At 47.9% G+C, this 12,865-nt stretch overlaps 1 protein-coding gene and 1 pseudogene across 2 annotated transcripts; one reads left to right on the top strand and one right to left on the bottom strand.

Annotated features, from left to right (window-relative positions):
- Positions 1 to 4,882: 4,882 nt before the first annotated feature.
- Positions 4,883 to 7,663, bottom strand: LOC139680770 (fibulin-2-like). Of its 2 annotated transcripts, none has more exons than XM_071573671.1 (2): positions 7,525 to 7,663; positions 4,883 to 5,754 (listed from the first exon to the last, which is right to left on the bottom strand). In XM_071573671.1, the coding sequence occupies exon 2, from the start codon at positions 5,752 to 5,754 to the stop codon at positions 5,248 to 5,250; it is 507 nt and encodes a 168-aa protein (XP_071429772.1). In that variant the 5' UTR covers positions 7,525 to 7,663; the 3' UTR covers positions 4,883 to 5,247. The 2 variants fall into 2 exon arrangements, with proteins under 2 accessions (XP_071429772.1, XP_071429764.1); XM_071573663.1 differs by having other exon boundaries at positions 4,883 to 5,758; positions 7,525 to 7,657.
- On the top strand, positions 5,829 to 11,439 carry LOC139678208 (WD repeat-containing protein 70 pseudogene; annotated as a pseudogene).
- The last annotated feature ends 1,426 nt before the right edge of the window (positions 11,440 to 12,865 follow it).

The following is a 12,865-nucleotide window of genomic DNA, read 5'->3' as shown; positions in this document are numbered from 1 at the left end:
TTTGGCCCTGAAACAGTTTGTGTGTTATTTTTCCACATGCATGTGTGTCACTTTTGCCATGTACAGGGTTTTTTATGTGTGTGTTTGCTCCTGTAAAAGGTTTTGGGCGTAGAAATGCATATTTTAATACTCTGCATCACAAAATATGCACATCTTATGGAAACGTGCATAACCCTCCCTATTAAATCATGCAAATTTTTAATTTAAAGAAACTAAAATTTAATGATTAGAAAAATACATTTCTGTTTCATATTTCAGAAGCAAAATGTACACTGCATCAAATGTGCACATACTGTGTTTGTCCTGAACCTCCTGGCCACTAAATCCTTCTTCTTCTGCAGCCCTTTCCTTGCTGTCCTGTAGTTCTGACCATGATAACCCAGATGTCATCTCTGCTCTTCTCAAAGGAGATCGGTCTTAAATGCCAAATCTACTTTTTTGGTCTCCCCTGCCCACCCACACGGAGGAAGGAAGGGCTGTTAATTGTAAGAGGGAGAACAGCTGACAATCAGCACTTAATACCATGCAACAGTGGCTGCAATTTCTTCAGAAATACCTCCCCAGCTTTTTTACCATGACACTGAGCCAAAAGGATCTGGCAAGAAGTCCCATTTTTAAAAAACTTCTTTAGCTGAATGTCCTGGTGTAGGTCAGCTTTTACTTAATAATGTTTTTCTATGTTAACCCAATCACACTTGTGTGTGTGGGTTTAGTTCCCATCCTTGTGCCATTTGCTGGTTTGTGCATCACATCATTGTGTCAGGGCACCTGTATATGCTTAAAATTTCCTATGAGAAACACGTTCAAAAGACAATCTCAAACATCAATCTCTCCCCCTGTGCCCAAATTTTAACAAGGAAGTATTTCTAGGAAGATACAGTCAGTCCATTACTAACACTGAGTGGGTATGGTTTAGTTAAATTAGAGGATTCTCCAGGAAACCTCTGTTGCTTTGTTCTCATCAGAAATTGCAACTGCAGAACCTGCCATGGATCAGGATTTCTGATAATTTAAGAGCATAATACCTAGGAAAAAAATGGGAGAGAGCCATCCCCCCTCACCTGGGCTTTGCAAATGCAGGCTGGGGTGGCTAAAGCAGTTTGGTGAACCACAGAGAAGGAATTTGCTCCTGGCAGGGTGTCAGGAAAGGTAGAAGGACTTGGGCAAACACTTCAGCTTCTCAGCAGTGGGGGAAGTTGTGCCCACAGGATGCCTCCCAATGCCTTTTTTCACTCATGGATGTTTAACCCTAATATTTTATAGCCTCATGAGGCCAGAACTGAGAGGGCATATTAAAAAGGACTGATGGCTAAAGCATGGTTCTACTTAAATCAATCATTTTATGACTAACACAATGAAGAAAGGCCCTGTCAGCTCCTCAACAAAGCATCAGTAATTATCTTTGACAAAGTTATGGGACACTGAAGAGCACAGATGATCCCCCCAAATGTGATTGCACTACATGTAAAATGAGCTCTTTTTAGGGCTTGAAAATTTCAGCCTTTGTCTCAGTCTTTAGGGCTAATTTAGGGGTGCACAGGAGTTTGTGTGTTGCTTTGCTCTGGAGGAACATGCACAACTTCTTAGCTGGAAACATGTGCCTGGCTGTGATGCCAAGTTACAGTGACCACATGAATGAGTAGCCACAAAACTACACCCTTGTCCAAACCATAGGGAAAATCTGACCTGGGAAAATATAAATAACACCATCAACACTGTGTTCAAATTGTAGACAAGCACGTGGGTGATCAATGTTGGAGAATCCAGCACAACACCCACTCAAATAAACCATGCTAAAACCCATGACTTTAAACTTAGATGAATAAATTCTGGCAACTGATCTGTGTGTGGTCTTTGAACAGGGCTTGAGGCTTTTTCTTTTCTTTTGTCCCTGTGCTGCTGCTATTCAAGGAAAAAGTAAAAAAATGCAATTGCTTCTTCCAATGTGATAAAATCCAGAGAGAGATCCTGTGAGACTCACAGGCAGAGGCTGCAGATGGAAGGTATCTTCAAATCAGAGGTGAGGGCAGAGCAAAGAAGCTCTTCACCACCTTCAAGGAGCAGCTTAAAAAAGGGGCCTGCTGGGACTTTTATTGCACAGATATTTGAAGAATAACTCTTTCATTGTTCCTGTGCTGACCCTGGATAAAGAGCATTCACACAAACCCAATATTCTTCAGGGATTGCTCATCTGTGGGTCATTCTCCTCTGCTCAAAGGTTATCAGTCACACCAGGCAGCGAACCAGTGTGACAGATAAGATGTGTGACAAAGGATAAACTACCCCAGCAGTCCACCACCCTCCCCAGGCAGCAGGGAGTCTGCCCAAACCCCTCATGACTCCTTCCAAATAATCCCTCTGCTTGCAAACCCCATCCCTGCCCTTGGAAACCCTGTGGAGTTGAACACTCACACCTTGCAAGCACATACAGGATGTGAATTCCTTCAGCCACTTGTAAGTACCTGGACAGTAAATAATTAAAAACCTTTAATGGGAAAAATTTCTTGTGCTTCTGGTGGATGTGGCAGCATGGAATGCCTGGTGTCTGTCTGGGAAGTAACAGCGAGCTTTAACCTTACTAAAAACTAGGATTTTTACACCAAATTGGAAAGAGTGGAGATGGAAGAGGCATTGGGTAAAACCCCCTTCTCCATCCTTAGGTGAGACAGAGCAGCTCTCCTGTGAGGAAAGGTTGGGAGGACTGGGATTGTTCAGCCTGCAGAAGGTTTTGGGGTGGCCTAATTTTGTCCTTCCAGTATGTGAAGGAGCCTACAACAAAGATGGAGAGGGACTTTTCATAAGGAACAGGACAAAGAATAACAGGTTCCAACTGAAAGAGAGGAAATTTAGATCAGATATATGAAAGAAATTCTTCACTGTGAGGGTGATAAGGCCCTGGCACAGGTTGCCCAGAGAAACTGTGTCTGTCCCATCCCTGAAAGTGTTCAAGGCCAGGTTGGATGGGGCTCTGAGCAACCTGGGCTGGTGGAAGATGTTCCTGTTCATGGCAGGAGGACTGGAATGAGGTGACCTTTAAGGTTCCTTCCAACCCCAACCATTCTGTGATTCTCTGGGAGCAGGGCAGGGAACTGTGTGAGACTGGGGGCTCTCACAGCTCAGCTTGTGCTGGAGTTGGGAGCCCTCACAGCCAGCTGGACCCGAAGCAAGAGGGGGCCTGGGCACCATGTCTGCTCAGAGATGGGGGATTCTGCCCCTTCCCACAGCTCAGCTGCAATGCAACCACTGGAGGAGGAGCTCTGTGTTCTCTGTCACATACTCAGTGTTATCTCACATCCACAGTGTCCGTCTGCCCTCTCTTGTAGCACCCATCTCAGAAATCCAGCAGGGAGTAAAAGGCACTGTTTCCTAACTTGCTTCTTGTCACAAGTGAGAAGCTTCTCAACCCAGCAAGTGCTGCAGGAATTGCTGCCTGCCCAAAGGCAGCTCAGCTCGAGTGTTCCTGTGGTTTCCCATGCTGGGTGGGAGATTTTGTGCCACATGTCAGTCTGCAGTGAGTGCTCATCCTCCCCAAGACCAGCTCTCAGGTTCTCTGCAGTTTTCTGAGAATCACATGGGCAGGAGGCAAAACTGGGGAGCACTTTGGTGCTGTGGGATGGGTGGTGGTTGCAAGACTCATCCTGACCCTGCTGAGGGGATTTCCAGGTGTGAATCAGGCACTGGAGACAGGGAACTTTTCCCGTTAAAGACATCCTTGTGTCCTGTTCCTTTGCTTCCCCACCCTCACAGCAGCTGGTGCAGGACCAGGGCAAGGAAGTATCCAGCTGCCCTGGCTCCACATAGAACACATCCCCTTATGTCCCCAGCACGTCCCTTTTGTGTGTTTTCGAACTACCCGGTGCAAAGCCCCAAACCACTGTTCCCCTTTTAGTCCCCAAGAGCCCTCCAGATTGTGGGAATTGTCTGAGTTGGGGGTCCCAGCTGAGGGCCATTGATGGTGTGGCCATACCAAGGAGGGTCTTTCAGGTATCCTTATGCCCCAGGCCCAGCTTTGAGGTGCAGTGTTTATTCAGATGTGCTGAGCTCACCAGAGCCCTGGGCAGGGTCAGTCTCTGACAGCCCCAATCAATGGGGACCTTCATTTCATCCTGAAAGGTAAATCCACCTGTTTCCTCCAACCTGTTCCTAATCCTCCACCTGAATCCCATCTGATCACTGTTTTGTTTGTCTTTTATTATGGTGAAACATAATCAGACAGAGTAGTAGAGAGGAAAATTAAAACAACCTGGGGCACATGTTTGATGTTTCCAGGTATACCTGAAGCCAAGGTGGTTGGAGAGAGCTTTGTGTGGCCCAAGTACCACAGGAGGAAAGTATATGTGTCCTTAACAGTAAAGTCTTCAAAAGTTTATTGGTAACATGGATTTTATTCAACCCCTTGAAGGAACACAATTAGCATTTGTTAAAAAACCAGCCTGATAGAGCTGTGGCTTTTAGTAACATATCCCTGAAAATATATATATATATGTATATGTGTGTGTGTGTATCTGTATATGTCAAAGCATTCAGAAGATGAAGTTCTGCTGTATTCCAAGTCTGTCTCTCCAGAGGACACAGCCAGAGGACATGTAATTTGGGGTATTCCTGCTTAACTGGGACATAGCAGAGGCTGACAACGGGGTCACCCCTGGGTAACATCCAGGTGGCTGTGAAGGACTGAGCCTTCACTGCCAACATCTTTATGTGTGTCTCAAGGCTTTGCTCCAGAGGATGGAGACATGAGAGGGGTTTGCCTACCAAGAACACAGCTCTGTGCCAAACCACCTCACAAAAACTTGAAGAGGTTTCAGCCAGTCTTCTGATCTTGGCCCCACCCCTTTGAACCTGACAGAAATACAGAAAGCAAAAACTTGGCTCCTGGGAGGAAGTTTATCCAGCAAGTTTATTATAAACAGCCTATATAAACATGAACACGTACAAAAGCAGAACCATCTCACAAATAAATAAATAGCTGTGTCTGCTCCAGTTACAGGCAAGCAGCAATCAGTCTAAGCTCTCATAGCCCACTGTGATGGAACAAACCTTACAACCAAGCAAGCCCACCCGCTACAGACACTTGGCCCCGGGGAATAAATGACAGAGAACGTGGCACCTCTCCAGTGCTCCATTGGCACGGCTGTGACAGCCCCCAAGTCCTCGAGGGCAGCTTGAAGAATAAACACATCTCAGTGAGGATGCCCTCCTGCTGCCAGAAGGGCTCCCCTGCCTTCACCCAGCAGAGAGGGGAGTTCACTCCTTGCCCTCCCCTCCGCTGCACTGCAGCTGACCCCCGTGGGGAGGGCAGGTGCAGGTCTGGGTGCCTCGGGTGGTGGTGGTACCGGCGGGCACTGCCATCTCCTCCTGGTCGTAGCAGACACAGCGGGGGCAGCCATCGGCCACGGGGCTGCCCACGGCCTGGCAGGTGTGGGGCAGGCGTGGGCACAGCGGGGCGCAGGTGATGGCCCCGCCAGGGTGGCAGGTGCACAGCTTGCGGGCGAAGTCGATGTAGAAGGAGCGGCCGGCGGGGACGTGACCGCTGGAGAAACCTTGCATCTCACATTCACTCTCCAGGTAGGGTGGGCAGGCGCAGGGTGGGGGGCATGGGGGGCAACAGTCCCCGGCAGTGGGGGTGGTTGGCCCCTCCAGGTCCCTCTCGGGGCATGGGGGGCAGGTGCTGGGCTCACACGTGGGTTTTGGGGCCGCACCGCAGAGCAGGAGGCAGGTGAGCAGCAGGTGAAGGATGACAGCCAGGACCATCTTTCTGAGGAGGGAAAGTGAGATATAGGAGCACATGTCACACTGGGCATGGACACATCAACCCCTCTATCTCCATGGTTAAAAGTAAGGGGGATGCAGCTGTGTCTTCCTAACCTGCCCGTGGCTGTAATTTCATTCATCCACAGCTGGCTGGTACCAGGGTGTTTTGCCCTAAAACATAAAGTCCCTTTCCCAAAAGCTCATCCTGGCTTGACCACAGTGTCTTCTACCCCCCAGGTGTGGCTGCAACATGGGCACTGGGTGAGCCAAGTCAATGATGCAGCACACACGGAGCTTTGGCACAGTTGCCCTGGGCAGCAAATGGCACTTGTTCACCCCTATATTGATGAAAATAATTTATGTTTAACTGACTAACTAGTTGTTCCTGAGAGGTATTCAGGTATGGACACAGGAAGGGCTCAAAGAAGCACTGTCTGCTTTGGTGGGTCTTGCTGTGGCTACTACTGCAGTTGGGACCTGCTGCTCCAGGGACCAGGTTTGGGTGTCAGCTCCCAGCCTGTCCTGCTGTGCCACTCATCACCTGGCAGCTCACTGCCTGCCTTTTCCAGCCACTTCACTCCCTCTTGGGAAGCCAAAGGGGTCACCCTGTCCTTGTTTTAACTGGAAAAGGCATTTCCTCTTAAGGAAGATGTTTCCAGTATTGGGCACTCCTGTGGGACTCTGTTCTTTGCCTTTTCCAGGTTTTCAGCCCCCTTGTTTTGAGGTGGAGAATTGTTCATGGCATGAAATCCCCTCCCTGTGCCTGCTCCCTCCTCCTCTTCCTCTCACACCTCCTCAGATCCACAGCATCTGGCAGCCCATGCTGAATCTCTTCTATTTTAACGCTGAGAACTCTTTTTTTTTTTCAGACTGACAGCTTTTCAAAACCCAGCATTTCCTTAAGTACACTTTTGTATCCCTTCCCTCTGTCTGAGTGACCTAAAATCCTGCTGTACTGACTACAGCTGCTTCCCTCCTTCACTGGGTCCTTCCAGGTTTGGTCTCTTCTCCTGTTGCCCCTCTGCCACCTTTGATTACAATTGTGTCATTATGCTGTGCATGTGACAGCCTAAATTTCCTACTCTTGCAGACATGCAACTACTTGCAATTACTTTTTAGCATTTCTTAAAACAAAAGTATTCCCAAATTGCATAAGCATGAAGAAAAAACTTGAAAGCATGGACTCTCTCTGTCATCAACCAGAAAAAAAAACCAAACAACTTTCAAGCGTTTCTGTTTTTAAAGCAAACTCTAACTTGTTAAATTTACTGGTAACTGCTTTATCTTGGCTGTAAGTTACTGTTCTGCCCTTTCCTTTCATTCACGTATTTTGATCTAATGGTTATTTTACCATCATTCCCAGAGGACTGATGGCTATGCTGAGCAGCACAGAACCCAAACACACTCCCTGTGAAAAGGTTGCTGCAACCTCAGGCTGAGAGCTCCCTCCTGGCTGTCCCAGTTTCAACCACCCCACACAGACATAGAGGGCACCACCATCAAACATCATTAAGTCAAAGGTTTCTCACACCTGAACCTCTGCCCAACACTGTCCGTCCCATTCCCTCCCAAAACCTCTGCCCCCACCCAGCAATGAAATCTGTTTTCAACAATTTCCAGCAAAACCACACCATGGAGTTTGTCACTCAGCAGCAGCAGAAACAGCCTCCTGTTATTTTCTGGTGAAATGTTCATCCTCCCCCTTAGCTTTGGAGAACCAGGCTGGCCAAGGCTCTCCCCTCCTCCCCTGTGCCAAGTTCCCGTGGTTACCTGGTTAACTGCAGGGTGTTCAGGCAGTCTGGATGGGCGCTTGGATGTAGTGCAGGACCCTGAGAGGTGTCTCTGGTCTTCACCTCACAGCCTGCCCAGAACTCCTATTTATGTGGCTCCAGTGGTGGCTCCACGATAAAACACTGGTGGGAGAGACAGGGGAGGCGGGGAAGCCTCCAAGGTGGCTGGGCAGGGCCAGCAAGATGCTTATCTTGCTCGTGGAGTTGGTTTAGTCTGACCACAGACTTAACCCGGCATGTCCCAGCGTCTGCAGGTCTGACATCCCTCCCCGCACCCCTCTGTGCAGACTTCACCAGCATTTCTGAAGTGTCAGCATCCCCCTGTGCCTCACAGACTGCTGGGGGCATGGATGCCTGTGTTCAGAGGGAAAGCAAAATGATTTAAAAGCTCTAGCTTGGCAGCCAGCTCCAAAATGCTCCCCCTTCAGGAGCCAGTGGTGGGCATGGACCTCCTCAGGGCACACATCCTTGTCCCCACACAGCTTCCCAGGACAGGGCAGCCCTCCCATGCCACACTCTTGACATACACTGTTTAAAGCACTTGGAGGGTTTGTTTTCCTCCAGATTAAGCTGCAGGGAGCCCAGGCCACATGTCTCAGCAGAGAAGGGGTGCACGACTTCCATGTGTGGGCATAATCTGTGTGCCCTGGCACAGGCAGCCTGAGCTTTCCCTGGGGCCATTGGTGTAGAAATGTCTTATCCTGAGGTACTAAGGAGTTCATTGGAAATGTACCCCACAGCCTTACAGACTAGTGGAGTGAAGAGCAGAGGCATCTTGCACCAGAGGGGACTGTGAACAGCAGCAAGATTTTGGGAACATGCACTGCCCCCTGCACATACACGTTAGAGCTGGAAGTGTTGGGACAAGAGCATGGGCTAAAGCTGTAGATTGAGGGTCCACCTCTTGCATCAGAACTGAGCACCACACTCAGGACAGTGGGATGGGATGCTGCCTGGCCCTTACCCATCTTCTGCTTCCTTCTCATGACTCCTTAAAACTGGAAAACCCCATTCCTTTGGTAGATATGTGGGACCCCCATGCCCTGCACCACCCTGCACTGAGCTGTGCTGAGTTGGGCAGCTGCCTCTCACTGGATACATAAAATATTGATAGGGCCTCTGTGGGAAGGGAAACAAACTCAAAAGACCAGTTACCTGTCAGAGGGCAGCCCTGGGGACATAGGGAGAAGGGATGGTGGGTGGTGGATGAGACACTTGGACACACTGCTCCTGCCACCAGTGATCTCTATAGGCACATGTTTATTGGTTCTGTAGAGATTTCTGCAGAGAATTCAAACCTCTTCAGGTACTTCCTGAGGCCTTTTCCATCCCAGAAGCACATGGGCAGGATAGTGCCAGCCAGTCCTTCTCACCACCCTGCACCCCCAGCTCTGCACTTCAGGGTGCTGGTGGGGCAGTGCGCTGCCCCAGTGAGTGCTGTGGGGCATTTTTGCATCCTCAGGGTCACAGTCTGGCAAACTACAGCAGACTTGATGCCAACATCCCTGGCCAGGTGTCCTAGTTCAGCAGGTGGGACCAGTTTATCACTGTGTGGGGGTGGTCAAAGCTGTGCATTCCACACCCTCTATTCATTTCCCAAGAACTGTTAACAATGGACCATTTGCAGCAGCTGCCCAGGGCACACTCGACTCCTCAGGGTGTGAGCTGGGTGTGAAAGACACCTGTGTGATTATCTCCCCTCCAGGGAGTTGTTAGCACCTTCACACCCAGCCTGAGGGGGCGTGTCTGCTAATGGCCCATCAGCGAGTCCCAAACACCTCATGACTCACAGAGTGAGATCACCCGTTGTGTAACTCCCTGTCCTGGGGGAGGTACTGGGCAGTTCCACCTGGACCTGAGGGTACATAATCTTGGGGTTTGAAGACCTCGGGGAACCACTTGTTGGATCCAGAGGAGGATCAGAACCTAAACAGGACCGTGACCACTGTCCACACCAACAGACGCAGAGATGCTGGGAACACCCGGCCTGGAATTTGCGGCCACCGTGGACTTCTCCAGCTTCAGGAAGAAAGCTTGGACTTTCAACCTCGAAGCAATGTTTGAGCAGACCAGAAGAACTGCAGTGGAGAGGAGCAGGAAGGTCTTGGAGGCCCGTGAAAGAGAAAAGGAAGACCAGACTGAAAAGGAGTTTAGAATTCCATGCACTGATTCATCAGCTTCAGCATCTGGTGCAACAGCAGCTGCATCCTCACTAACTGAAAGAGAGACAGCCTGTAGTGAAAGTGAGGACAGCTCAGATGAACAGCTAATTGGTCCTTCCATCCACTCCCAGAGTTCTGCCAAAGGTCCAGGTGAGGGTACTGATAATGATGATGATGATGAATTCATTGGGCCACCACTTCCCCCTGGGTTCAAGGATAGTGATGACAGTATTGACAATGATGGTACAGAGGAGGAAGATAACAACCCTGTCAACAAAATTCCAGATTCTCATGAAATTACACTCCAACATGGAACAAAAACAGTTTCTGCTTTGGGCTTGGATCCTTCAGGTGCTCGTTTGATAACTGGTGGCTATGACTATGATGTAAAATGTTGGGATTTTGCTGAAATGGATGCCTCTCTCCAAGCTTTTCAGTCACTCCAGCCTTGTGAATGCTACCAAATTAAATCTTTGCAGTACAGCAGCACAGAAGATGTCATTCTTGTTGTCTCTAGTAACTCTCAGGCTAAAGTTCTTGACAGAGATGGCTTCCCAGTAATGGAATGCATAAAAGGAGACCAGTACATTGTGGATATGACAAACACAAAGGGCCACACAGCAATGCTCAATTCAGGCTGTTGGCATCCAAAAATAAAGGAAGAATTTTTGACATGTTCTAATGATGGAACTGTGAGGACATGGGATGTTAATAAAGAATAAAAGCACAAAAGTGTGTTTAAGCCACAATCAGTTCAAGGGAAACACGTGATTCCTACAACTTGCACATACAGCAGAGATGGCAAACTTCTTGCATCTGGCTGTCAAGATGGCTCTATCCAGATCTGGGACAGGAATATGAGTGTACATACGAAGTTCCACTGCAGGCAAGCCCATGCCTCAGGCACTGATACTTCATGGTTGATGTTTTCCTATGATGGCACTGTCCTTGCCAGCCAGGGAGGAGATGATACTTTAAAGATATGGGATATTAGACAATTTAAAAAGCCTCTTAATTCAGCAGATGGTCTGCCCAGCTTCTTTCCAATGACAGATTGTTGTTTCAGCCCAGATGATAAAATACTTGTCACAGGCACCTCTGTTAAGAAAGGTGGTGGCAGTGGGAAACTGTTTTTCTTCTGTCGTGACACATTCCAAAAGTTGTGTGAGATAGAAGTTACAGATGCAAGTGTTGTGCGTTGCCTTTGGCATCCCAAGCTGAACCAGATCATGGTTGGTACTGGAAATGGTTTAGCCAAAGTGTACTATGATCCTGTCAAAAGCCAGAGGGGAGCAAAAGTATGCGTGGTCAAAACAAAACAAAAAGAGAGACAAGCTGAGACTCTTACACAGGATTACATTATAACACCCCACGCGTTTCCAATGTTCCATGAACCACGACAGCAAAGCACCAGGAAACAGCTGGAGAAGGACAGGCTGGACCCCCTGAAGTCTCACAAACATGAACCTCCAGTAGCAGGAGCAAGTTGCAGTGGGCATGTGAAAACTCACGGAGTTACCCTGTCATCATACATAGTCAAGAAGATTGCCCTGGATAAGAGAGATGATAGCAACCCTCGAGAGGCTACTTTACGTCACGCAAAGGCAGCAGAGCAGAATCTGTACTGGGTTACTCCGGCATATGCAAAAACACAGCCAAAACCAATTTTTGCAGAAGTGGAACCCAAAGATAATGAAACAGACAAGCCAGAGTGGAAAAAACGTAAAATTTGAAAAACAGATTGGTTTAAAGAGTATTATTAAGGCATTTAAGACAAAATGAAACATTTATTTCTGTATTTTGGGTAGCCAATCAAGATTTGAAAGCAAAAATTACTTCAGTTTATAAAACTGGATGCAGGGTAAAAATGGGTTGTTGTACTTCACTGGCTTAATCCCACATCTGAATTTTGTAATAAGGAATTAATTATATTATACAGATAACTCCTCTATTGTCAGTTATTTAGCTTTGTGATTTGAGTGAAAAATAGGTCTTTATAAATAATGAATTCATTATATTGCCAAATGTTTTTTTAATTACCACCAGCTTTACAAATGCTGTGTCATAACAGTGTTCACTGATTTTAAGTATACAAATGTTATGGGTTTAGCCAAGTAGGCCTAAATTTAGGCTTTAGATTTCAGACTAGACCTGGGACTATCAGCTGACTTGAGCTGGGCTGAACCATCTGACAGCTGACTACCAGTTAATAGTATTCCATACCATATTCCAACATCATCTCAAAATGTGGGAGCTGGTGCGGGAGTGGCTTGTTCAGTTCCGTTATGGCCAAAGTAGAGGCAAGACACGCAGCTGCTGCCCTGCTGTCTTGGGCCCTGCTGCTGCTGCTGCTACTTGCATTTTGTTTGAGTTCAGGGAAGTGGAAACATTTTGTTTTTATACTTTCTGTTTCTTGCTGGGTGTCTTTTGGGGTGCTTATGGATCTAGAGTGATGGAATCTGTTTTCGGTGGGACATAGAAAATTGTTGCTATACGTAACTTGTGTAAGTGCATGTTATATTGTATTTTTCTTTTAATTTTCCCTTTTCTGTATAAATATATATAGTTAGTTTAAGTTTAGACCCAGTTTGAGAGGGTTTTTTCCCTTTCTCCCTTTTCTTGGCGGGGGTGGGGGGGGGATACACTGACTCTGTTGGGCAGTTGGATTTTGCCAGCTCAACCCAGGACACCAGGGCTCAGTGCCACTGTGGGATGTGCCTGCTAAGGAGCAGGGGGAGGGGGGCCCTGGGTCCACCTTGGCAAACCTGACTCCAGCCCAGGTGGAGCAATCCCGAAATATCTGGAGCTCACACCCAGCTTTATTAGCTCCCATACTCATAGTTAACATACAGAGGCAGTTGTAAATATTCGTGGTCAATACTCAGCGGTTACTTCATCTCTGATAAAGTGCAGTTGCTGCTGCTGGTGATGATGATGCCAATGATGATGATTCTGGGAGCGCTGGGCATTGAGCTAATCTATAGCAGCCATAAGCACTGCAAAGAGGTTCAGGGTAGTAAAAGCCTGACATGCTGCCAACCCATCACCTGCGTTTTCACATGGTTATTTTCTGAGACTTGCCACTTTTTGCATGCCCAGGTGAGTGCACAGCCCCCCAGGCCACACACTCAGCACCTCAGGCAGCAGCCAGCTCTGCAA

This window comes from Pithys albifrons, chromosome 1 (genome assembly GCF_047495875.1).
Source record: "Pithys albifrons albifrons isolate INPA30051 chromosome 1, PitAlb_v1, whole genome shotgun sequence".
Classification (NCBI taxonomy): Eukaryota; Metazoa; Chordata; class Aves; order Passeriformes; family Thamnophilidae; genus Pithys; species Pithys albifrons.
This window is presented reverse-complemented; position numbering and strand designations above follow the sequence as displayed.